This window comes from Trachemys scripta, chromosome 12 (assembly GCF_013100865.1).
Source record: "Trachemys scripta elegans isolate TJP31775 chromosome 12, CAS_Tse_1.0, whole genome shotgun sequence".
In the NCBI taxonomy this organism is placed as follows: Eukaryota; Metazoa; Chordata; order Testudines; family Emydidae; genus Trachemys; species Trachemys scripta.
In genome coordinates, this window is record NC_048309.1 from 3,454,865 (window position 1) to 3,480,800 (window position 25,936).

The 25,936-nt window shown below is 49.2% G+C and overlaps 1 protein-coding gene across 6 annotated transcripts; it reads right to left on the reverse strand.

Annotated features, from left to right (window-relative positions):
* Positions 1 to 1,175: 1,175 nt before the first annotated feature.
* PDYN (prodynorphin) lies at positions 1,176 to 21,752 on the reverse strand. 6 transcript variants are annotated; one of them, XM_034787642.1, is made up of 5 exons: positions 14,737 to 21,752; positions 13,986 to 14,157; positions 13,486 to 13,555; positions 4,270 to 4,417; positions 1,176 to 3,387 (listed from the first exon to the last, which is right to left on the reverse strand). In XM_034787642.1, the coding sequence occupies exons 4-5, from the start codon at positions 4,396 to 4,398 to the stop codon at positions 2,728 to 2,730; spliced, it is 789 nt and encodes a 262-aa protein (XP_034643533.1). In that variant the 5' UTR covers positions 4,399 to 4,417; positions 13,486 to 13,555; positions 13,986 to 14,157; positions 14,737 to 21,752; the 3' UTR covers positions 1,176 to 2,727. The 6 variants fall into 6 exon arrangements, with proteins under 6 accessions (XP_034643533.1, XP_034643534.1, XP_034643532.1 ...); XM_034787643.1 differs by having other exon boundaries at positions 13,797 to 21,752; XM_034787641.1 differs by lacking the exons at positions 13,486 to 13,555; positions 13,986 to 14,157; positions 14,737 to 21,752 and adding exons at positions 8,160 to 8,283; positions 12,160 to 12,699.
* Between the last annotated feature and the right edge of the window lie 4,184 nt (positions 21,753 to 25,936).

Consider the following 25,936-nt stretch of genomic DNA (forward strand, 5'->3'; position numbering starts at 1 on the left):
CGGCAGCGGGCCCTTCACTCGCTCCGGGTCTTCGGCAGCACTTCGGCAGCAGGTCCTTCAGTGCCGCCGAAGACCCAGAGCGAGTGAAAGACCCGAAGACTAGGAGCGCCACCCGGTAAGTACAAGCCCCATGTGTTTTTTTACGTGGTTTTTTTTTTAGTCATCCTTGCCGGGGCCCCGTCGAAACTGTTTGAATCGGGCCCTGCACTTCCTAAAGCCGGCTCTGCCAGTACACCACATGGTCTCCCTTCATCTACTGCAGCTCCTGCCCTCCTGACATCTCCAGCAAATTTCCGGCTTGTAACAACAGCTCCGTTCCTTCACAAGGAGAAAGGCAGGAGACTGGGGGATTGTCTCTGCTGGGCAGAGTCTGGGAGCTGCAGCTGGAAAGTTTTTGGCATGGCTTGTTTCAGAGCACAGAAAGCGCCAGGAAGAGGTGTGTTCTCAACAGAGAGGGAGTGGAATGGCTGAGTAGGCCGAGGTGGGTGCAACTGGGTGGAGGTGGATCCACAGAGGGTGGGCCCTGCTGTACAGATCAAACCTGCAAAACTGTCAGGAACAATTACCAGCTCCCAGCCCGATACCTACCCACCCATTCGGACTGTGAAGGGGACGAGGACCCGCTGATATTTCCCTTGCCCTGATGTGTGGGTGAGTGGCTGGAATTATTATATTTCTAACATGGACGCAGTTTCAGATGGGAGTAGCAGAACTCTCTGGACAGGGGCTTTTTCCTCCCTTATCCTGGATGCGGGTCATAACTCCACAGGTTCTCTATGCTTTGCGTCCCTCTGTACACCAGGGCTTCATGCCCAGCCGAAGCAGGGGTCCTGGGCATTCATTGTTTTCTTTTCTGTGTCCTTGTCCTGGCACCTGCTGCTCCCCTCCCCCAGTTGAATAATCCGAGTACTCAGCAGTGAGTCTACAAGCACCCACATTTGCTTCATGCACATAAAGCACATTTCGGGCTCACTCCTGTGAGGTGCTGGCTGCTGTCCCAAAGGAGCCATAGTGAGAGGTCATCTAGTCCAGCCCCTGCGCTGAGGCAGGACCAAGTACACCTAGAGCATCCCTGATTTCCAGGGCTTCTTCCCCAAAGACCTATGTTAGCCCCGTGATGAGCCCTCATCCTGGCTGGCCCCCACACTGCGGACAGATGCATCACCAGACACAGACTCATTAACATCTTTTTATTTACCATACAGAAAAGGAAGAGGGTGAACGTGACCCATCTCAAGATAGACCAAACTTTATTTCTTCTTGTAAACGTAATAACGGAAAGTAACCAGACTCCGAAACAATCTGTACATTTCAGAACAGCACAAGGGAGCAGGTGAGGGCCGATGGAGGCCTGTGCTTAGCCAAACAATGCGTCTCAGGCAGAGTCCAGACCTCATCTACATTCCTTTTCAGAGCTTTCCTCTAGTTTAATTTCCCAATTTTGCCCATGGTTGGAAAAGGAAACAATGTGCCAAGCCCCGCCCGTTCCTGCCTCTGTCTCAGGGTATTTTTGTTGGCTTGTTGCAATTCAGCACTAGCTGGGGGATGGGGGGAGAACACCGATGGTTGCAATGAGAACTACATGATGAGCCAAACTTTCGGAAATGGCTCCTCATTGATTTCTGTCATTGTGTGTGGGAGCGATCCCCTGTGAGCAGAGCGAGAATGGGGACAGCTAGTGTCAGTCCGTGCTCCTAATTATTTGCACCTGCAATTCTGTGCACACAATCACTCCAAGGCACAAACAATCGGACTGTGCCAGCAAATCTGGCAGCACAATACCTCCATTCACTCGGCTCCCTTAATGACTGTGTGCGTGAATCCCCAGGTGACAAACGAGAGGCTGACTCAGGTGCCTTCAGAAGTGCGACACTATTGTGATTTCATCGCTTCATTAGAAGTGTGCCTCTCTCGTGTGTATCAGAAAGGGTCACAGCTGGGATTTAGCTGGAATATAATGAAGCAAGTCAGGGTTCTATAGGGCAAGCCCACCTTGCTCTCCAGGCAAGATGCCCTCCCGGACAAACACAGGTCCCTCTGGGACACACTGGCTGTTCTGAGCAGAGGCGTCTGAATGGATAGACTAGAAGGCAAGTAGCAGATGCCTCTGTTTCCATTCGAATATTTAAATTGGAAATGCCCGGCAGCACCTGGTGCCAGCGCCGGGGACCTTTGAAAATGGGTTTCCACCGCAAGGAACTACAGCTGGATGGTTCCGATTTGGAGCTAGAGCCAAACTCCCCCAAAGCTGGGAGGCCTTTGAATCTGGAGCTCTAGGTTGGTCCATGACGGACCAAAGGGGCCAGCCACCGAGTTGGCTCCAGAGCTGAACTTCCCCAGCGTTTGGGGTATTCCGACTGGAGGGTGAGTTGGGCTCATCGCTAAGGATCACAGGGAGGGTCGATAGTCAGTCGTCTGAGACTGAATTCAAGTAACCTGCTTTCGATACAGCTGAACTAACCCCCTAGCTGGCCTGATCGGTTCGGTGCTGGAAAGGGCAGCAGGTCCAAGTCCCAGAGTTGACAGAGACAGAAACGGAGGAGGAACGTTGCCAGTGGCAATCCCTGCCTGGCTCGAAACATCTGGCTCTTCAGGGAAGCAGCAGCGGGGTGGTGCGCCTGGGTCGGTGTGTGATGCCTGGGATGCCTGGCTGAGCACAGGAGGGTGACGTGGGGCAGGAGGAGCGATGCAGTCCATACTGGAAGTATTCTGACTGTCAGGGGGGTTCTATAGGTCCAAGACCTCCCCCGAGTAGGCGTTGGGGTCCTCATCCGACCGCGTTGTCACCTTGAACTGGCGCCGCAGGAAGCCCCCGTAGCGCTTCTGATTGTCCCATTTGAGCTTGGGGCGGATCCTGCGCATGAAGCCCCCATAGCGCTTGTGCAGGTCCTCCAGCTCCTGGCCCTCCCCCTCGGGCGCCAGCGCCGAGCTCCGCTTGGGGTACTTGCGGAGAAAGCCCCCGTAGCGCTTCATCTCGTCCTTGAGGTTTCCTTCCTCAGATTCTTCCCCGTGGTCACCTGTCTCCTCGGCCTCCAGCTCTGGGTAGTCCTCCACCACCTCAGAGGCCGCCCTCTCCCCCGGCTTGCGGAAGAAGCCACCGTACTTCTTAGTCATGCCGCCTTTGCTGTGGGCGTTCTCACGCAAGAGGGAGAAAATCTTGTTCTTGTCCAGTTTCTTCATGAAGCCACCGTACCGTTTGACCAGGCCGCTGGGGAGCTCGCCGGGGATGGGGCTCTCTTTTGGCTCTGCCTTCGCCTCAGCCTCCAGAGGGGACAGGCCCTGGCCCTCCACCATTGCCATCAGCGGGGCGAGGAGAGCCAGAGCGGTCTGGCACCTCTCCCACTCCATGCGGGACAGCAAGGAGCCCTGACACTCCAGCGAACAGATCTGCAACACACCAAAGAGAGCAAACCCATGACACCCGCCGGCAGTCCCCAAGCACCAGGGCTCTCTCCAGTATCCCTCAAGAGGGAGGAATGATGTCTTGGGATTCCCCTTTCCAGTCCTGGAAGGGGCTCTAGCTCTACTCCTTGGGATCCCACAACATCCTACCTTGTAAGAGCCTGCATCCCACCCCGCTGCAGTGGACGGCTGAGTAATCTGGTCCCACAGTGGGAAGCAGATGCTTCCATACCTCTAACATCCAGGACTGGATACAGAGAGGGAAAGATCGTCAGAGATCAAAAGGAGACCCAGCCCCACGGCCCTGATTCTACGTTGTGCGGCACTTGGGATCATCGTAGACACCAGTGCACAGTGGTTGTGAGATGCTGTCAGCTCAGACTGGTAGCTTTGACACAGCCTTTGCACTAGTGTAAGTGACTGCACAAAGTGCAGGGCAGTGGAGAACTGGGCCCATGTTGTTGTTCTCTGGTCTCTGCTAGAGCATGCAGAATCCTGAGAGCAGTTATGTTCTCAGTCTAACCTTTCCCCAGCTCGCAGGACCAACCACTTCAGCAGCCTGCCACTCCCTATACAAGGCAAGAAGAAATGCTCACGTCAGCTAGATTTCAGTACTGTGTGCACAAAAGCGCATTAGTGTGCACAATCACTGCAGTTGCACGCACACAACCATGGCAACGGCATCCCCAAATTAGGCATGCAAACACCGCTGCGCAAGTCTGGAAAATCTGGGTCTTTGTAGAGCAAGTGTTACCAGACCGGTAAATGGGCTAAACCAGGGGCCAGTTTGGATACAGAGCTCGTTTTCTCTGAGCCCCAAAGCTGAGGTTGCTCCAGACTGCACCTGGCAAAGGACCCAGCACTTACCAGGGGACTGATGGGCTTCTCCAAATCCTGGGTCTGCACGGCACACACGGAGCACTGGGCTGCACAGTCTGCAGAGGCCGAATGAGCCAAACCCATGCAAAGAGCCAACAGCAGAACCTGCCACTCCATTCTGCGCAGTGGGCACTTCCTGCGGCGAGGAGGGGAGAGAGAAAAACCACAAGAGACCAATGATCTTTCACCATCAGATGCAAACCCCAGGCAATGGGTCCCCAGCGCTACCCTCCGAGAAATAAATAAATTTATGGAGATATCCCATCTCCTAGAACTGGAAGGGACCTTGAAAGGTCATTGAGTCCAACCCCTGCCTTCACTAGCAGGACCAAGTACTGATTTTGCCCCAGACCCCCAAGTGGTCCCCTCAAGGGCTGAACTCGCAACCCTGGGTTTAGCAGGCCAATGCTCAAACCACTGAGCTATCCCTCCCCCCCATAGCCAGGGGCACCCACAGCACTTGGACATGGGCAAGCCCACCGTGGGGAAAACTCAGTACTTGGCCCGGGAGTGCCACACCCACATCCCCCATGAGTCAGAGATCACAGCGTAGCTTCCAGAGCAAAAACTATTGGGCCAATAGGAGTTAGAAAGCAAAATGCCCCTGCCACGGCAGGTGATAGTCCCCCAAGAAAGGGCAATGCACCGATGTCACACTTGCCCTTAGCCAATAGTAGCTACGTACAGGTGATCCCACGGCAAAGGAGCATGGAGCCCAGGTCCGATGTTCCTCACTCACTGAGATGAAGTGACTTGCCCGAAGTCACAAAGGCAGTGTGGCGCAGAGCTGGGATCTGAACCCAGATCTCCTGAATCCCTGTCCAGTGCCTAGTCTGGGAGGCTTTACTTCCACGCAGCCTGTCCCGGAGAACACCCCCAGGCTGCCAGTGGGAGGGTGGGGTTAGCGATGACCCTGTAGCTTGTGCTTAGCATAGCCCGTTCACACTCGTCCCACAGACGTGCACAGGAAATGGCTGCCACTGGGCATCAGCAGAAGCCTTGAGGAATTTCCTCTAGCAGCTGTTGAGCTGTGTTACAGGTTGCAGGGGCGTGAGCGGCACCACCCCTGAGATTTGCTCTGAATGGCAGAAAGGGGGTGCTAGCTGATGTCTGAGGCAGCCTGGACGATGATACAGAATTGCAAGATACGACTTCAGCGCGAAACATACCGGCATAAACACACCCCGCCACCCATGTGCAGACATAAACACACAGAGGCGCTCACACACGCACATACACAAACACATGTTCCACCTAGACGTCTCGGAAACCCTTCACTTCCACCCAGCTGGTAACTTTTGCACAGGTGCCTAATACACAACTTAGCCCAGAACTACAGCTCATATAAATGAGCATAACTTCGTGGAAGTCAATGGGGCGAACTCGGATCTACACAAGCTGAGAATCTGGCTCTTTGCCTCCAATCTACAGTAAAAGCTCTGTTACCCGGCACTTTATCCACTGGAAAGCTCTATAAGCCGGCATTTCTGATATCTCCCAATACAAATCTTCAATCTAGTAACCGGGACGAGTATACTGCCCAGCACGTTATGCAATTGCACATCCCGCACTCTCCTTTTATGCAAAAGAGGCAGAAGACATGTAAGCAAGCTGATATCAGAGATTTATTTAAAAAAGCAGCTTCCAGGGTGTGTCAGGGTCATTACAGATTCAGCCCAATCCCCTCCACCTTCTCCATCTACAATGATAATGGTGGTTGATAATGATGACACTGCGGCACTGCAAGATCCCGAAGTGCCTTCTGAATCATCAAAGAAAGATTACATTATGTTCAGTCTAGTTTTAGTGTTAAGTGTATTTTTTGTGATCTGGGGGTATGCCATGCGCTGCCCATAGCGATATATAGCATCAACAGATAACCTACTGTATAGAAAACTTTACCTGTCTACACCTCCAAGAAACCAACCCCTCGGCAGTGCAGTACTACTACGGGACTGGGGAGTCCCTGTCTACTATTTCATACTTGATTAATTTTATTGTATTCTAATTCTCTGAAAATTGGTATTCCACTGGTAAGTAGAACTCTTAGTTCACTGGAATATTTGATTAACCAGCACACACACCCCCCCCCCGTTCCCCCAACATGCCGGATACCAAAGCTTTTACTGTATTTAAGAAAGTCCTAGCGTGCCTGTGTACATTTCTGACCTGTCTCTCAATGTTCCTAATGACCTGGGGACTGTTTCAAACATGCCCGCAGATAGCATGTCTCTCATCAACAGGACCTTTCTCATCTCATCGGCTTATGGAAGATGTGGGTTTTGCTCTTGTAGATGTTCAGTAACCTGTTCCTCCCAGTGCCTGAGCGAGAGCAACTCAAACACATTTATTCTAAAGCCTTTTATTTATCATTTTAAAGAGAGATTCTTTCTTAATCAACAGCAGCATGAATTTCTCTGTGGTATTGTTATCCCTGCGCTACCGAGGGGCTTAGAGAGGGTGAATCACTGCTTCTCTCACGTGGCCTTGAAGAATAAAGGCAATGAAATCCACAGCAGCTATTCACCAAAGGAGAGCAGGGGGAGGGAAGGAATTCAAGGTCTTTGCATTATCCAGTGATGGATGGCAGTACCTTTCCAACGCCCTCCTCCCCAGTTCCCAGCTGCAATGAACACTTCACACTCTGGTCTTCTCCCCTGCGGGCCTTGAGCCTTCAGGAGGAGGAGATGGGAGGGGGTGGAGTTCAGGAAACTAGGCTCTGAACCTAACCTTCCTCCATGTCACATTTTGGATTCTTCAACCATCAAATGAGAGGCCACACGAAGCACTCCTCTCTCTTTTGGATCTACGTCCAATCGAGTCACACTCATGAGTGAGCAGATGGTGCAGCTGGGCCGTGACACATATAATTGGCTAACAGCAACAGCCATATTAGTTGGAGGTTTCCACCCCAGAGACATCCTAGAAAGATTCCCTAACTGCCTGCTAGCACATCCTGTCCTCACCACAACTTTCCTCTCTCACAAAATTCTGCACCCTCCCAAACACCTTCCTTCCCAAAATCCACCCTAGTCTTCTGTACCACACACACACACAAACCCCATGCCTCCCAAATACCCAAACTCAGCCTTTCCCAGGGACATGCATTCAAAGCACTTACACCCACTGTTCCACTAGGGACAGAGTAAGTGGTAACTAAACTGGACCAAAGTGAGTCTTGCAGTGACTCATTGCCTTCCCATGAGTTCACTGGCATTGCACCAGAGAAGCAGGGGATCTGATGTGCCTTGTCCCCGCCAAGATTCCTCTGCTAATAGAGAAATGAGTGGTTGAGGATGAAGCAAAATGTTGTTGGCCTGTGGAGTGAAGGTGCCTGCTCTCTACACCCCTCGACAAGGAGAAAATAAAGTCAGAGGTGCTTTTATTTTCCAACCAGCAGTGACGCAGAGGCAGTGCAAGAACTCAGCCTGGCACAGGAATATGCCATTTGGCCCATGTTGCCCGCAACGCAGGCCAACCCGCACACTTGCCATGAGATTACATGCGCCAGCCACTGTTCCCGTGCCCCTCCACTGCCGGACACCTAAACGTCCTGGACTAAGCCATCTTTTTCAGAGCTTAGAAGCACAGCAGGTCACACAAGCCCAAGATACCTGGAACATCTCGACTCCCGAACCTTCATTCCTGGGATCCCTAGGTCATTATTTGTTTATGTTCAATACAATTTCAGAAGTACCCATGTGAATTAGGAGCCTAAGTGCCATTGACTTTCAATGGGACTTAGGCACTTTTGAAAATTTTGCCCGTTGTACCATGTGTGTAAGAAGTTTAGTTGTCTCCAAAACATGCTTAAGCAGAAAATTAGCCACCAATTGTTCCCTTGCTTTATTGTGAGCATGTGATAAGTGTCCTGTTACCTTCTTGGTCCCTTTTGCCTCCAGAACAATGGCATAACCCTGAAGCAGTCCATTTGGGATTACTGACGTGTACTGCAGTCTCTTGCATTCTCAGTCAGTATCTGTTAATGTACCATAATTGGCACTAATGAAGAAATATGTTAATGTTCCGATTATTAATTCAGGCTATGCTTTAATGTAATTTGAGTTATCTGCATTATCGTATGCGGAACTATCTGCATTAATAGAACATCAAATTCACCAGGCTCAAAGCGGTTATTAAGACGCTCAGTAAATGAATGACTACATAATGACAATACTTTGCACTAATGTAGTGCCTTTCATTTGTGGATCTCAAAGCCAGGGAGCCTCACACCATGACTGTGATAGGTGTTATCACAGTTTTAAAGGTGGGTAATAAAAGGCACAGAAGGTGTACGTGATTTGCTTAAGGTCATATAGCAAATCAATAGAACAGAACCCAGGAGTCCCTATCCCCAGCCTCCTACTCAAACCACTAAGTCACTCTCCCTCCTTGTTAACCTCTCGTGATGTGTCATTAGAAACAGGAATATGAGATACCCTGTTACTTTATTAGCCTCTCTGCTAGTCATGCAAATAGAACTGGTCAGAGAAAACTCAGCTAATGCCAATATCGGTGCAAAACTGTAATACAGGGGTCGGCAAGCTTTCAGAAGTGCTGTGCCGAGTCTTCATTTATTCACTCTAATGTAAGGTTTCGCGTGCCAGTCATACGTTTTAACGTTTTTAGAAGGTCTCTTTCTATATGTCTATAATATATAGCTAAACTATTGTTGTATGCAAAGTAAATAAGGTTTTTAAAATGTTTAAGAAGCTTCATTTAAAATTAAATTAAAATGCAGAGCCCCCCGGACCGGTGGCCAGGACCCGGGCAGTGTGAGTGCCACTGAAAATCAGCTCGCGTGCTGCCTTTGGCAGGCGTGCCATAGGTTGCCTACCCCTGCTGTAATACAACAGGAAGAGAAAACTCAATACAGCATGAAAACAAAACCGATTTTTAATTTAAAGTGCTCTCGGTCTGGAAGACTAAAATGCTGAAGGTCTCTGCGCTGCATGGAAAGCAAAGAAGAAAAAGGGAAGGGAAGCACCAAAGAGGAGGGGCTGGTATGGAAACGGTTAAAAGGAAGGACGGAGAAAAGACAAATATGCCACTTGTCAATAACCGCAACATGTTCAGCTCCTCACCTCAGAGCCGTTAATAACACCAGGCTCCCCAGTGCCCCGCTTCTATCCAGGTGTTCAGTGGGACCGGACGCTTGGCATCACGCAAAAGCCTGAGGAAGGTTTCCAGCAGCACATGGGAAGAAGACAGCAACGTGCCCTATTTTCTAGCCATGAAAATCCCCATGCCCAAGGCAAGGCCTGGGGATGAGGGGAGGGAGACACATACCTGGGGGCTTGGCAGAGCGGGACCTGAAGCAGGATGTCTGGCTTTTTTCTTGCCTAGAAGCCCAGCATTCTGCAAGCAGTGTGGGGCCTTCAATCAGGTTTGCATTTGACGGGGCTGTGGCACAGCCTCTCACTGGGGCATGAGGTCGAGCCTCTGATCTGAACACCCCCCGGTCTCAGACTGGCCTCACACATACAGCCATTCCAGTGAGGAGTCGCCCTGCTTTATCCAAATCTCGATTTAGTCAAACCAGCCCGATTAATCTGCTTGGATTAATGGGGCTCAACCCTGCCTCCTCCCTTTACCAGGTTAAGTCAAGTCAGAAGGGCCAAATTCACAGCTGGTGTTTCCAGATACCTCTTGACTTCACTGGCGCTTCACCTGCTTAAACCAGGTGTAGATATAGCCTGGAGACTCGTCTTTTCCCCGTTCACTATCGATCCAGAGTTTTCCGCATTAATAGCTTTTCTCTGTCTGATCCAGCACTGAAAACATCATTGATCTCTAAACCGAAACAAATGTCTGGCACCAATTTGTTCCTACCTTAGCTACGGCATTCCGTGGCATCAGCTCCTATATATTGATTTCTACCAAGATGATTTAAAACGCCTTGTAAAATGCAAGAGCGGTGAATGAAAGCCCTGGCTATGTGGTATTGGATTTCAGAGAGGAGATCAGAAAAGGAGCCCTCTGTGCCATCTGGAGAAGCCGGGCACCACCTTACACGTCTGATAATATTTATCACACAGGCATTTCAAACCTGATGTGACAAATTCCAGAAGCAATTAACAGACTATGAAATCAGAGCATTTGCCTGATAGTTAAGCTATTGGATCTGGCACAATGCGCCGAGCATAATCCTCACACCCTCCACAGCCAGAGGACAGGGGATTTCACGACACCCCGTACAGCTGTAACTCCTCTGGGCAAACTGCAGGCTACAGTCACCAGTCATCAGGCAGCCAGAGACCTCCCCCATGAACATAACTCACCCAGCACTGTAAGAAGTACTCCACACAGAGCTTAGCTGCGTTCTGCTCAGAAACGGAGAAGTGACCGATAAAAATAGAACAGAAGAAAAGGAGGGAGAGAAACAATGAAGGAGAAAAGCGAAGGAGGAAACACAAGGAAGGGAAGAGGTAAAGAAAGGAGGAGGAAAAACAGAGTTATAGATATATACCATATTTTATATACGTACGCAATACCCACACTATCATGTGTGTGTATATACTCACACACACACCAATACACACCATGTTACACACACATCCTGGAGAGATAGATCCTTGCATTAATGGAATTTTAAGAATAGATGTAATACAATTTAACCTCCTGCTTGAAGCCACCTATAATTAAGTTAAATATGCACCTTTGGGGCTGAATTCTTCCCTGCTTGGTCTCTGATCAAAAGTGGATTTTTTTTTTAAAGTTCATGCGAAATCCCTTCAGCCATTTCTGAGGACATCGTGTGCCAGGTTATAAATAAAGCAACAAACGTACAGAGTATTTAACTAACGAACAGAATGAAAAAATGGGAAGTGAAGACTGTTCCTGTAAGTGGTCATTTCAGAATCAGATTTTCTATATATTCACCTACTGGATTGCTAAGCAGTGTGATGCAACAGAATTAGTGTTTAAGAAGGGCTGCAAGGTCCTCCGATGAAAGTTGTGCAAGATATGAAGATAATTATTTTTATTAATAATTATTATTGGCAATATAATGTTAACATACCTGGCACTTTATACAACACAGACAGGGTACACTTACCTCAGCCCGGTTACACCAGTTTTCCCTCTCTAAAAGATCTATCATTCTGGATGCTTTTTAGGACCTTATAAACATTTCTAACATCATTTCCCCTCCCCTCTCATTTGCATCCCTTTTGTCTTTAAAAAAGACCTGAAAAATGTCTTTTGTGCATGTTTTGTTTTACCAAATAAAACAAAAACAAAACACCAACCCTTCAAACAAAAATGCTGCAAAATTCTACAGCAATGGTCCATTACTTTGCAACTTCCACTACTGCTACTTCAGAGTTTGGTGCTACTGCTGTAGAATACTAGTCTTTTTTTAAGGGCATTTATAAAAAAGGGAAATAGGTGTTGTCCTTAACCTCCAGGTGCACCTTCTAGTTTATTCTGAAATTTGATTTGTTTCAGCGTAAGTAATTCTGTCCCTTCTTGAAAGATAGAAAGATGTGATATCTGAACTGAAATGAAGTATGGGAAAGACATTTACACAGATAGACTGGGTAGGCGACAGACAGCTATAGGGATGAAAAAAATATCTGGGGACAAAGAGCCTCATCTGCATGTCGTTAAATAATTTAGCAATTGATAAGAGGTACTTGGCACTAGAAACCAACCAGCGGCTTTAAACAAATCAAGTCCCTTTTTAATGCCAGAATCGTATCCAAGCTGCAGCCTGTGCATCATTATTAGAAGTTGAAATGCAAGGAGAGGAAAAGCAAACCTGAAAGCAAAGAATTAAACTCCAAAAAGTGTTGGATTCAGGGAAGTGCATCACACACACACACACCCGTACAGACCGACGGACACACAGACACACACACACAGCTGGTGTCTTACCTGTGTGTTCCTCCCAGTCCCTGGAGAGCTCCCCGCCCCGGGCAGAGTTTGGGTGGAAAGTTGATTCTGGGAGCTGCAGGCTCCCTTGGAAAGTTGAGAGTCTCAGCAGATTCTGTCCACCTCCTTTCCTCAGCTTCAGGATAATCTGGTCATCAGTGAAGCGGGGGATGGGGGGGAGGAAACTGGTCCCTTTTTGCAGCTGTGGCTTTCGGCTTTGTAGCCCCCAGACGGCACCGAGGACGGCCGAGCTCTGCTTGTTCCCCTTTGGAATTACAGCCCTACTCTTTCGATCCCCTCTTTTTATTGACACGGAGCCTCCTCCTGTCACTGAGCCCCAGCTCAGCATAGGCTTTCCAGAGCCAATAGGGGGAGACGGAAGCTGTGAATAATCAGTCACAGACTCCTCTCCACCGCCCTGAGCCGGGCCCTCAATGGTCCCCAGACCCTTTAAACAGTAACTCTGGGAACATGCACGAGGCATCTGCTCAAAGCAAGAGTGGTGCAAAAGGGAGTATGAAGAAGGAGGGTAAACACACATATACACACGCACACATACACACACGCACACACACACACGCGCGCGCACACATACACACGCGCGCACACATACACACGCGCGCACACACACACGCGCGCACACACACACACACGCTACTGAATGTCGTTTACATTTGCAAATCTCCAAGTCTAACCCACTCCAGCCTGCTGAGCGCCTGCCCGGCCAAGTGGCTCTCCTAGTGACACTGCTGGGTGGTGGGATTGCCGGCCGTGTCGCGATAAGCCAGAGGATGCGCCAGACCCAGAGACAAGCCCTTCCCAAGCAGCCTGGAACTTAGGGTGAAAGTCTCCAGCTGCAACATAAACGGACGGACTACGCTCGTAGGCTGGCAATGGAGCGAGGCGCTTCTCATCTCTGGTAACTGATTCAAATGCAGCCCAGACTGGTAGTCACCTTAAAGTCACCCACCTGCTGGCCAACTGGCAGCCTGTGTGAGATGAGATTGGTGGGTCTCAGTCCAGCTCCCAGGGAATAGATGAAACTCACTATGAACACACAGTAGCTGGCAAAGAGGCCCAGGACTGAATACACCCTGGGAACTAAACTGCCATCCCTACCCACCCCCGGACGTGGCCCCTTGGGAGCAGAGGGGAGGCCACCCCGGCAGGAGGCAGCACACGGAGATGGCACTGCCACTCCCCTGCTTGGTCCTGTTCTGTGGCTCGATAAAGGAATTCAGCCTCCAGGCCTGTTGCTCTCCCACCAGCACTAAAGTCAAACATTACCCGGAAAGAGTCAAAACCAGCGAAGCTGCCACCTGCCCTCACCTGTTTTCCAACTGTCAGAAAGCCTTCGTCGGCTCGGTAACGTCTTTGAGATGGAGTCAAGCTCCCAGAGCTATGGACAAGACAAAGAGAGAATGCACAGTCACATGGACTCCGGGGAAAGGCCTGGCCCAACTATTTGGATGTGGATGTGTATTTCCAAATATTAAACCCTGGGCCTTTAGCATTCAGATGCCTGCCCACCCCCCTGTCGCCACCCTCACTCCCCCCTCTACCACCACCCAGGCACCCTCATGCTGCTGAGACATCTGTCACAAGGCCAGGAGACCTCACAGGCCCTCCCCAGAATTTACCTCTACTGGCGACTATGCCGAGACACCGATGTTCTCCAACTGCTGCTTCTCAAAAAACAGCCAGCCGGAGAGGAGCCAGCCAGGGACTAGTGTGTCTGAAGGCAAAGGGATTCAGCAGCCACCGGGGCTCTCCTCGGTTGCTTCAATTCTCTCCTCCCTCCCTGTTTTGTATATCCAGTGGTCCCTTACCTTGACCTTCCGACGCTGTATACGGAACAAGCCTCTTCACTTGTTCTAAAGCTTCCACCTGCGCTTGCTATTGAAATGCAGGTTTTTATTCACAGCCAGGGGTTAGTTGTACTTTCCCCCTGCCACACACTCCACCTCCTCTTTCCCTGCACATCGAGCTATTGATAATTACCTTGGGAAAGAGACAAAGAGATGGGAATACCATTAACATAGAGGAGGGGAGTGGGAGGCAGCCGGACAAGGGAGAGACAGAAATGTGCCCAGATTCTATTCCCCGCCCTGATTCTGATTCACTAGGGCCCAGACTGGCATCAGGGCATTTTTAAACATCTGCCAACCTTCGAGGCAGGTGCACAAGCTAAGATTTGAGTGTATAAGCCTTGAATTGCACGCATGCATCGGGGGTTAAGCTTGAGAAAACTGGGCATGGACTAAAGTACATTGTGGAAAATCTGGGCCTGCAGGCAAATCACCCAAACCCTCTGTGCCTCAGTTTTCCCATCTGTAAAATGGGGGTTCAATTTATCTGAGAGGGGTCATTCATCATGTAAGAGCATTAGGTGAAAGAAGCTACACAAGGGGCATTTCTTATCGGTAGATCTCCTTATTGCCCTGTTTCATCCCAAGCAGCAAATGTAGTCACAAAAACAGACTGAGCAGAGGTTATAGCACTTATCAGTGTGCCTGGAGGTCACCCTTTACCTCATCCTCTTTCAGACAAGTGTGAAAAAACTCCCAGAAATTTACTCACCAACTTTCCCTCTCTTTCTTCCCAGTAAGTCTCAGATGAAAGAAACCAGCAGGGACCAGAGAGCAGGAGACGCCTGACTGGGGTGATGCTCAAGAGGTTATGATTCTGCATCTTCTTTGTAACAGCATGGACACCTGGGCACAAACAGAAAAATCTCTCCTCTCCCCTCCCTCCCCCTCCCCCCCGTAACCTTTATGCCTTAAAAACGAGAGAGGCTCTGACATGGTTACTGCACATGATGCCTTTCAAATATTAGTGATAATCCGGGATCTGAAGAACGTACTATTTTTACCATCTCTCTCTCCAGAGGGATGTTTCCCAGCAACCCTCCCTTCCCCTTAGCTTGAAAATTGGCTTGCTGGATACTTGAAGTTCCTTCCTGTGAATAAAGAGCTGGATTGAATTAGCAGGTAAATCTTAGTTCTCTACAAAAGCCTCAGGAGGCCACTTGGTCGGGATGGAAAGGTGCCCATGAGATACGAGAAACATTCAGCTTTTAATAAAAGGACTTTAAATCCCAATCCTTTCCGAGAGCTTCTTACTGGGACGTGCACAAAACGAGGGTGTTTTTGCACCTAACTGGCCAAGCCTATTGCATACGCAAACTCCACATTTGCACATAAAGACGGGAATTTGTGCACAGATGTCAGCTTGTTAGGTGCACAATAACCCAACTGTTGTTTACATGTGACCTTTGCTCATGCTAATAGTGCAGATGCACAGCTTGCAGGCCCTCTGAAAATCCAGCCCCAATTCAGGGCAGGTTACATGGAGCACCTGGGTAATCACACGGGGTGAAAATCACTCCTGTCCAGAGGATCGACACAAAGCCCACGTACCACCTAAGTTCTGCTGGAGTTGGAGCATGGGATCTTCTGCTGACCCTTTGCACAGGGGTAAATTTCACCTATGTTACTAGCCACTGAATTCCAAGAGAATTCAGTGTGACTATTGTTATTCCAAAGGTGGCATGAGGAAGGGGAAGGCCATGGGACAGTGCACTTTGAGACAGGACTTGTGTGTTCAAGACCTTTGCTCACCAGACCAAGAGTGGAAATGGAGGGGCAACAGCAATTTCTACCTTTCCATAAGATGCTTCCAGTCACAGAAGACTGGTGCCCTCACATCAATACTCTGTAAAGAGTTCTTACGAAGCATTGTGCATTTCCAAAAACGGTCCTCAGGGACAGATGACGGGGTTTCATTTATCCACTGGAAAGACAACCACCACTCTCCCTTTGACAGCTCTGGCCATGGAGTTTGAAAGAGAAGTTCCCCAACCTCCCCGAAGTCACATCTGACTGACTAACGTGTGCTGGTGTTAATAGAGAAGAGACTTGTCATGGGAGGGCATGCTACCAAGGGGCTGGAGGCACCATCTTAACTCAGCCCATTCTTCTGCTTGGCTTTGCACACATGGACTCAGGCACCAGTGTAGTAAAAAGCAGCTGCAAGCCACAAACACCCCGGTCTAGCTGGTTAAGATCATAGTTATCCTCAGAGAGATTTAACCCTTGCCGGTATGATTCAAAGGCCACTGAGGGCAAGCCAAAGTCTCCCATTAACTTCAGTGGGTTTTGGATAAGGCTCTATGTGGGCATAATGCTTAATACTGGAAAATATTCTCCATATACAGAAAACTGTCATTTCTAGCAACTTATTCTCCCAAGTTAAGACCCTAGATGTTTAAAACCCGGCCTCCCTTTTTTTAACCTGTAATTATATGGACCCATTAGATGTCAGGTTAGTGTCTGATCACCTGTAAATGCCATCAGCCGCGTTCCCATAACAGTGCCTCTGCGGCCGGGGACGTGAAATGCAGAGCTGTAAAGCCTGATTGGAAACGGAACCTACCTCAGCCTTCCACGCTCCAACTATTGTGAGAGCTGAAATGGCTGTCAGATACATCATTACCTGACTGTAACGCACCACTTAATCAAACATTGATCTGACATCTGTTGTGCCCACACAACTGCAAGTGCAAAGCTAGAAGCCAGGGTTTTTTTAAAAAAAAAAATCTGTCCCCGAACGTATGACATATTGAACGTACGCATGCTGTGTGGAATTCACAAACAAGGACCAGAGGGAGAAAATAGCTGCCTGCTCCCCATTAACCCCGCTTATCCTCAGAGACTCCAGTGCCATGACTGATGGTGTAGACACAGAGAATCCTGGACGTCAGACGGAATTCAGCCCCCAAAGGGCACCTGAAAGTCCATGCAGCTGCTTTGCTTAGATCCAGTTCAGTTGCACCATAGAAAAACCTGCTTTGGGAGACCAAGCACCAGGCTTGGGTTATTCACCCAAATATGAAAGTACTTGGTAATAAGATTTCTTAATAAGAGTTTGTTTCCTTTGGCTAGAGGGGAAAGTTAAATTGCTTCTGTTCCTACAGCAGATGGAGTTTATTATTACTCTCAATTTATGTTGCAGATTCTCTCTCTCTCTCTCATCTTCAGCCTCTGCTGTAGCTAGTGTTGAGTCTCCTCTCGTCTCGCATTGCTGGGTTCCCTTCCATCTCCCACAAACACTGTCCGTTCACTGACCATCTGGTGCCAGCTCAGCTGCTCAGGCCAGGGAACATGTAGCTACCGGGTCCTCAGCAGAGTCAGGGAAATGACAAAAAAGAAAACCCACTCACCAGTAAGTGTAATTAATATTCATCTGTCTCTTCCTAATGGGAGACTGTCTCTGACTCATGCTGACATTTCGCTGGGACAATGGTAATTAAGCACCTGGGTAAAGGAGACAAATGTGCAGTAATAGAAAAGTTAAGTTTTCATAACTAGAGCAGTTAAAAGCTGGTTAGGAGGGAGGGGGGTTTAGCATGAGTCGCAGGCTAGTGGAAAAACAAGTGGGAGTTAATTTCAGCTAATGTCACACAGCTCCTCTCTTTACAATTCTAGCCCCTCTTCACCAGGGCCAACCGGCAGCTGCTTGAAAACCCCTGCATTTTTGTAGCAGCTTGCAGAGGTCCCTGGAACTTTCCAAATTTCCTTGAATGAAATCAGCTTCTTTCTGAGTCCCCCCTTTTGAGGGCCAGGATGATCCTTCTGGAATAGGAAGCGTCACCTTTGGTAAATCTCCAGGGAAAGCCACGTAACCATTCAGACAACATGCTCCAACCAGCCCCAACTCCGCCATACAGGCCAGAGGAGGTGGACACCGAGGACTACAAAATACTAGGCGCAGCAGAACATTATATTGGAAGAAGCGTGTTGTATCTGTAGCAGCATCAGTCTAGCAGAGGAGTGAGCAGATGCAATACCTACTGGGAAACAGTAAAGGGAGCAAGTCTGGGAAGAACAGGGTGGAGCTGTTACATTGTAATGAGTTCATTTAAAATCCAGCAAAGTCTGACTACCTGCTTCTCAGGTCTACCAAGCTAGATCACAGTGCATTGGTATTTATGGGGCTGTCCCTACATAAAGGATGAATGGCATCTAGATAGAAAACTATTACATTCAGCAAGGTGCTTCTAGCCCTCTCTGGCCCTCTCCCACTACTGCATCTTATGGGTTCATTGTGTGCATGACTACAGGCTGTTGGGAATGGACATTTCCCCAGGCAGATGAAAACCCCAGAACCAGCACTGACTCCCAGACAGGAGCAGGTAACTCACTGCCCAGGGGCCACTCCTAGCTGCAAGTCCCCATGCAATAGCCACCACCATGCCCAACTGGGAAGCAATTCTTGGAAGTGTGGCCATCAAAATGCGGTACTGCTGCAATTTGCAGGCAAGCAAAGTGGCGCTGCTGCTCGCTAGATCTGATTATAGAATATGGTGTCTTGGAGAGACCAGCTATGTCCCAAAGGTTGTTGAACAGTCCTGATGGAACCACAATAGGTACATAAAACTGCAGCCCTTGGAGACTGGATGGCTCAAAGGCTTGGTCATGGGGATATGGCATCTCTGGAGTGCCAGTTTTCTTCCAGTCCACCCTGACTGTGACCGAGAGTTACCGCCATCTGACCACACGTGGGTGCTGAATGGGAAATGAGTTTTACTGGTCTCGGTCTTGTTCCTACATCATAAAAAAAATCCTAAAAATGACAACTGGCCCTAAACTGCTGCTTTATTGGCAGTCTCAGCAGATAGATGGAAGGGGAAAGTTGGTTATGACCAGTGAGCTCCTCTCAACATGCATGAGACCCAGGGGTCATGGAAATAAACAGCCCTTCAGAAGATCTTTAAATATCGGCTCAGGAAGGCTGTGCACCAAGCTCCTTCCTCTTTCACTTCACCAAAGCCCTTGGCCTTCGTACCCAGCTTCCCAACTTAGACCTGCAGTGCAGCAGGTCAAGGATTCACTCCCTACTTCCCCTCAATCTTTAAGCACCATGGACAGCAAAATGATCCTGACGAGGGCAGAGAGCCTGGCGCTGGGAAGGAACAGAACAGGGCAGAAGGGAGGGACGGGGAGGTTAAAGAAATCACCCAGGAGTCAGTAGGAGAAGCCCACATCCAGGTTTGGAAGGAGGCTGAGGATTTTGTCCAGGGGACAGGCAGAGACCAGGAACACTGTGGAGAGGTGTAGGAAAGGAAAGTGACAGCCACCCAGCATATGGGTACCCGTTGACCGGCATCAGTCTCATGCCCGGCTACCTCCCATCCTACACCAGTGGTGGCCAATCATACAACAGAGGAGAAATAAGGCCTGTACCATGGGGAACACGTGAAGACCACCTCTGGATCAATATTCAAGTGGGGGCAATGCCATTCTCACATACCAGAGAAGAGCCAGAGCTTCTTACAGTGGGGATCAGATGGGGATAATGTCCTGGGTCAGACAATGGCAGAGAGGCCTGCTAGCAACCAAGTGGTTCAGTCCCAAACGCGAGAAAAGAATTCATACAGCTCCTACAACGCCTCGGCCTGCTGGGAAGGGTCTCGAGCAACGGAGAACTCTCAGGACCAAGGCGTATCCCGCCCTCCAGGTACGATCAGCCAATGAGAGTTCACGCCGGTGAGTGATGTTTGGAGAGCTCTGGTGGTGGCAGAGTTTTGGTGGGATGGCAACTGGGATTTCTTTTTTAAGCAAAGCCACTCCGGGTAGTCAGAACACAACATTTGCCAGTTTGGTGTCCATCATTCCCGCTGTTCACCTCCCACCAGCCAGCCCCAGATTCCAGCAGCTACCGTCCAAATAGCTCATTTCTCAGCAGGCCGGCTGCCCTGCTTCTCGAGGCGCCTTTCAGGAGAAACTAGGCACCACTCTTCTATTGGAAGAAGGAAACTCCTCCGTCTGGCAGTAAGGCGGTGGGTGCGGGGCAGCAGTGAGGGTCTGGACATATTGGGCTGTTTTGTCACCCGGGATCCCATCAGCCAAAGATGCCTTTTTACAATTAAATCCAGTGACTAACTGGACCAGAACAGCAGCAGGAAACATGAAACAAGCTAGCACAGTGAGAGGCTCTTGCTTTATCCACCGCCTCACAGCCTCCACCCCAGCACCAGTCGTAGCTTTTTGGACTCTGCTGGTTCAGAATATTCCAGGCCTATAAATGTGCAGTAACGACACGGTCAGGGCAGTTCTTAATATTCTGTGAACCCCTCGGCCAACCCGGGTGCAAGGGTTAATAGGCCCACAGTAAAAACTAAATACAGATTCAAAAGAAAAAATCATTGCATTGTAGAAGGGGGATGGAGCCAGCAGGGGGAGCTGCACGCTGAGGTTTTTCTAATGTCCCTGGGAGAATGGAGACATCACGCAGTTGGCTCTTTAGGGTACCTCCACCTTCCCCACTGCAGTGACCATCAGCGTCCCTTGGGTCATGCTGAGCTTGGGCTGTGAGCCTCCCAGCCATAATGTTCCCGAAGCCACAAAATGTTACTCAACTTGAACAGACGCTTTAGACAAAGAAATCACTGGTTAATCACTACTGTTAATTAAAGTCTGCTTAACTGATCATTGTAGGAGCTACAAGTTAATAGCAGGCAACCACAACTCTTCAGAAGGCCTACTGGCCTGGGCTTATGGGATTGGATAGAAAAGGAGAACTTTCCTACTGAGGTCACTCGATAGCAGGGATATACATTCTCTATTCATCGCTATCTGGCTGCAATAAAATTCTATTGCATTGTTGAGCAGAAAGGAGATCGCGCCCTGCTTTTAAAAGCAATTTCTAAAGAACTCTGTTGGTTTCAATCTTATTACAGTCTACGATTTTCCCAGAAAAGACCTGTGCTAAGTAGCCTGTTCACCCCTCATTCTCCCATAGCAGATGCAACCCGCTGCCCTATTAGGACTACACCAGGTGTGAAGCAGGATTTCGTCAGTGAGTGGAGGAAGAGGAAGAAGGGGGACAGAGATAAAGGATAGGATAGGGTACAAAGGGAAGTCTCTGGCAGTCTTCTTAGCACAGGGACCTGGACCAAATATCCATTTGCCGCAGCCTCCCTTGTTGCTATGAATGGAAGGTTTCAGGGTCCCACCCAGCCCAGCCCAGCCGCCCCACTGCACTGGCCATTTGGAAATGATTGTTTGTTGTTTACAAACCAGAATAACATCCAATGGTGTGAAACATCTGGGTGTGAGGCCAACTCACTTCACAGAGAATCTGACTCCCTGGGATTCAGCTGCCAGCGATTCCCAATGCTCTACAGGTAGGCACCCCTTAATTCACCACATCAGCGATGGCAGTGAGTCAGGGGTGCACAAATCTTACCTTCACGACCACCAGTTTGGGGCAGTGGGTGGGAAAGGACCAAACTACTACCTCACAGGCCTGGTGTCGGCTGCACTGACATTTGCAAAGTGCTTTGAGATCCTCAGATGAATTACTGTCCCACCTGTTTTTATTGCGGTCATATCTAATGGCCACTACCAGGGTTCAGCACTCATTGTACCAGGCAGAATAAAGTCAGTCCCTGCCCCCAAAGAGCTTGCAATTTCAGCATGTGATGAGAGACAACAGGTGGAGAAAACCCACGAAAGGGAATGGAGGGCAAGGTCACAGTGAAATGAATGCATTTCGTACGAGGGCCGGCTACAGCTTTTTTGCCGCCCCAAGCGGCGAAGCAAAAAAAAAGAAATGAAAAAAAAAAATAAAGCAGATCGGCGGCACTTCGGCGGCAGCTCAATGGCGCCACTTCATTCTTCTGTGGTAATTTGGCGGCGGTTCCTTTGCTCCCCCTCTTCCTCTTCGGCGGCACTTCGGTGGCAGCTCAAAGAGGAAGAGAGGGACTGAGGGACCCGCCGCCGAATTGCTGCCGAAGACCTGGACATGCCGTCCCTTCCCATTGGGCGCCCCAAGCACCTGCTTCCTTAGCTGGTGCCTGGAGCCGGCCCTGTTTGGTACTACCCAACACCGACTGCCTACCCACTGGCATTTGTGGGCATTGCAGCCCAGGTGTGACGTAAGGCTATGCACACAGAGTATTATTTTCCCAAGAGGGTGAGGAGATGGAGCTCGATTATTAGAGGGCTCCAATGACCATGTGTTGGGGTCTCTTCTCAGCATACTGCCCAAGGCCATTGCTCATCTCTGGACAGGGCTCATCCGGTGACAAGATAGATAACTCCCACCTGGCGAGCATCAGCAGAACACAAGTTTAGTCCCTGGGAGAACAGGTAGCTCAGGGGATTGATAGAAGGACATGGAGCCTTTCTAGATCATTGGCAGTGACTGGAATTTGTCATCATTTGACAGCTGTTTGGTGGCCCACATGCAGTGAGATTGGGGGTCTCAATCCGGTGCTGATGGACAGGCACCTGCCTCACAAAGACAGCTAAAAACTGGCACCAGCATCACCATGTCCTGCAGAGAGGCCCGAGACTGAATAAACCAATGGAGACAACCAGCATCCCTCCTCTCCAGGTCATGGCTAACGTATGTTTATGGGTTGGTATCCACTTGCCTTCTTGCTGCCCATGTGGTTGTTGTCCTGTAGCCAAATCAATCCAGCCCCCAGGCCCAGATCCTCAAAGGTCTTTTGGTACCTATTTCTCATTGAAATCAATGGGAGCTAGGCACTTAAATATGTTTGAGGATCTGGGCCCAAGGTCTTTCTGACATATACAGCCATCTCTTCTTTTGGTAGCTAACCCACTGAAGGAATGGGCTGCATCTCTCTTGCCCCCGAGAACCTAATCCAGAACCCACTGAAGTCAGCAGAAAGACTCCCGTTTACTGTGATGGGAATTGGTTCAGACCCCAGTGAGGAATCCAGCCAGAAAACTGGGCAGCTTTCATAGGTGGAGCTGTAAGATTTAGAAGCAACTGCTAAAATAGCCTGTCTCCGATGAGGTGGTTTATTCCTCTCCATGCGCAAGATGAAGGATTCCTAAAGAAACAATGGCACAAACAAAGGGGTTAGACCCCTGGGATGAGTCAAGCTGTCAGCCTCCTGCCCTGACAACACCATGAAGCTATTATATTTGCTGCTGTATCTGCATCTATCTATGAATATATTCTGATTCATTTCAGCCTTGGGAATTGAGGCTCTTCGTGACACCTTGCTTGGTGCCGTCATTAAGAACGCCATTCAGTGGAACTCGGATGCCGCTGACTGAGATGAAGTGACGTGGGAGCGAACGAGCGGCTGTCGCTAATGAAGGAAGTGAATGCCTCACAAGAGGCTCAAAAGTGACCAGTTCCTTAGTTACCATAACTGCACGGAACTGCAAGGATGCACCCAGCTAAAACAAGCCACTGTGCTTTTAATGTTCTTGGTGAGAATAGCAGCCTTGATCTCCTTTCCACTTGAAGTCAGCGCTGGGGAAAGGTGCCAGACTGATGGCCCTAGAGAAGGGCCAAATTAAACCCTGGTGCAAGTCCACCGTCTTCATGGAACAGGATGAATTTGGCACATAGCCCCTCTGCTTATCCACAGAGCAGAAGCAGTGGAAGGCAAGCTTCCCCACACCACCCCATCGGCACGCCTTTACCCTGATTTGCAGAGACCACTGGGATAGTTCACCCTCCAGGCCAAACCACTTTCAGCCCCACACAGGCACAGCCAGCAAAGACACCCATTCCTGCCAGTTGCAACGCTATCCATAGAATCATAGAACTGTAGGGCTGGAAGGGTCCTCAAGAGGTCATCTAGGCCAGTGCCCTGCGTGGAGATGGGACCAAGTAAACCTAGAGCAGCCCTGGCAAGTGTTTGCTCGAAATGTCTTGAATAATTTATTGGAAAACCAAAGCAAATGCTGGAAGAGCCATGAAAGGCTGGCAGAAATGTGTTAAAGTTCTCCTTGTCACAGGCACCTGATCCTTACTTCTTCTTAATGGGTACTTCCCCAAGAGAAACACCCTTTATGTTTCAAGGGCCACAGGGAGATGTGAAGTGTGTATCTCCAGTACTACCAGCTCATCATTGTGTAAGAGTATCATCTCCTTTTACAGACCCTGAATAAGGGCCTAATCTTGCAATATATCAAATGCCCTCCACACAGCATAGACAATAAGAGCTGAGGGTGTTCAGCATCTCAGCAGTAGTAGAGGCAATTCCCTGCTTTGTAGTCCCATAGGCTATCCACAGAGCCTCACAGAGGTACGGAAATGGCAGCGTTCCTTAAGGAGAGGGAAGAGGGGATGGTGCAGGGTGGTGACACTGTGAACATCCCAAGAAAACAGCCCAGTCAGCTGTAAATTCAAAGTGCATCTTCAACTGGTTCCTGCGTCTGGGTTAAAAAAAAAACAAAAAAACAAAAAACAAAAACCCCACAACCCAGTTCTTCAGAAAACCTACCATAAATGTTCAAAGACAATGAGCATGTCTATTTGTACTAATTAGTCATTTGCATCCATAGTTCTTGTGCACGCAAAAGTGCATAATTTGCATGTGCAATCAAACATTAGCAGCTACGTGATGCCGTTATGAAACGATGAGCCCGAATAAACAAAAGAATCACACAACTTCCATTATGCCTGACATGTCACTGAGAATATTGTGAGCCTGTTAAAAGCAAACATGCTGGCCTCTGCTGCCCTGAACTCAGAACTCTACCCTTGCTAACATTACCGCAAGAGCTGGGCTGTTAGTTGTGTTAATGGCCCCTCTCATTCAGAAGCAGGAGACGAAGTGACTCGTTAGAAATGAATTGAGTTTAAAAAAGATTATCTCGGCAGCCACCTACTCTCACTTTGTAACTTCAGCCGAATCTGCGCTTAATCAGATCTTCCATCACAGCATGTGCCAAGTGATCTGACACCAAACTGCAATCTCCATCCATCAGCCCACTCCTTCATACAAAATTAACTAGTGAAAAAGCTGCCGACTGCACCAACAAACCCTTCCAACCTTGTAATGAGCATCCCCTGCCCTGATAAACTGCCCTCCCGTTGGCAGGAGGGGTAGGCATCTGTGTCATTTGTTACAAGGCTGCACTGGCACCAACACACACAACTAGCTCTGCAAAGCCCCATCCTCGCCAACAGCCAAGGCAGGCAAGTATCAAGAGATTTAAGGTAGCACGTTTCCCCTATTAACACCTCCACTTAAAAAGGAATTAAAGGTCTCTTTGTTTCACCTCCACCTTCCCATATCTGGAGACTTGAGTGAAGTGGGTTATAATGAAACACAAAAAGCTTTAAGTGTGGCCCACAGGTTCTCTGCAGGCCCATCAGCTCCCCTTTGCGGTTCCTTCCCAAGCCCCTCTAGAAAAGCTATCGTAGTCCACCAGAATGGTCACAGCCACTGAACCATACTCTAGTGTCACTGCAGCATTTGGAGCTGTCCTGGTATTTTCTGAAGGGGGGGCTGGGGAACGAGCATGCGGGCCTTCAAAACATAACATACTTTCTGCTCAGCCACACTGAATGAGAAGCAAGATGTTTGACAGTGCAGAATTGAACCCCCAGCATCTCAGCCATGTGAGAGATACAGCAGCTCCTTGTGTGGCTGGCCGTTGGAAGGAAGGCAAGGTGACAGTGACATTGTAACAGAGGATCTCCTAGCATGGTAAACTTCTCTAACATAGACAAGGCGTCACTGAAGCCAGCAGGAGTTTTGCAGACACAAGGATTCACCATGAGGCATGATTAAGCCCATAATATGATAATGGAATAATTTTTGCTTTTAAGGCTTCACTGCTTAGAGGTGGGATTTCTTAGTGAGTTAGGTACCAGATTCCCTGAACCCTCAGGTTCAAACCTTGGCTGGATCTACACAAACCTTTGTCCTTCCAAGGTGTAGTAGATAAATTGAGAATGATAGTTTACGGTGTAGGTGTCTTCGGGATGACACTGTAAA

Bases quoted from the DNA above. Each gene is read 5' to 3' on its own strand.
- PDYN (XM_034787641.1), bottom strand. From the start codon at position 8,212: ATGGACTGCTTCAGGGTTATGCCATTGTTCTGGAGGCAAAAGGGACCA. The intron at 4,418-8,159 runs GTAACAGGACAC...TCCTCGCCGCAG, and splicing joins AGGCAAAAGGGACCAAGAAG to GAAGTGCCCACTGCGCAGAA. The intron at 3,388-4,269 runs GTAAGTGCTGGG...GGTGTGTTGCAG, and splicing joins AGAAGCCCATCAGTCCCCTG to ATCTGTTCGCTGGAGTGTCA.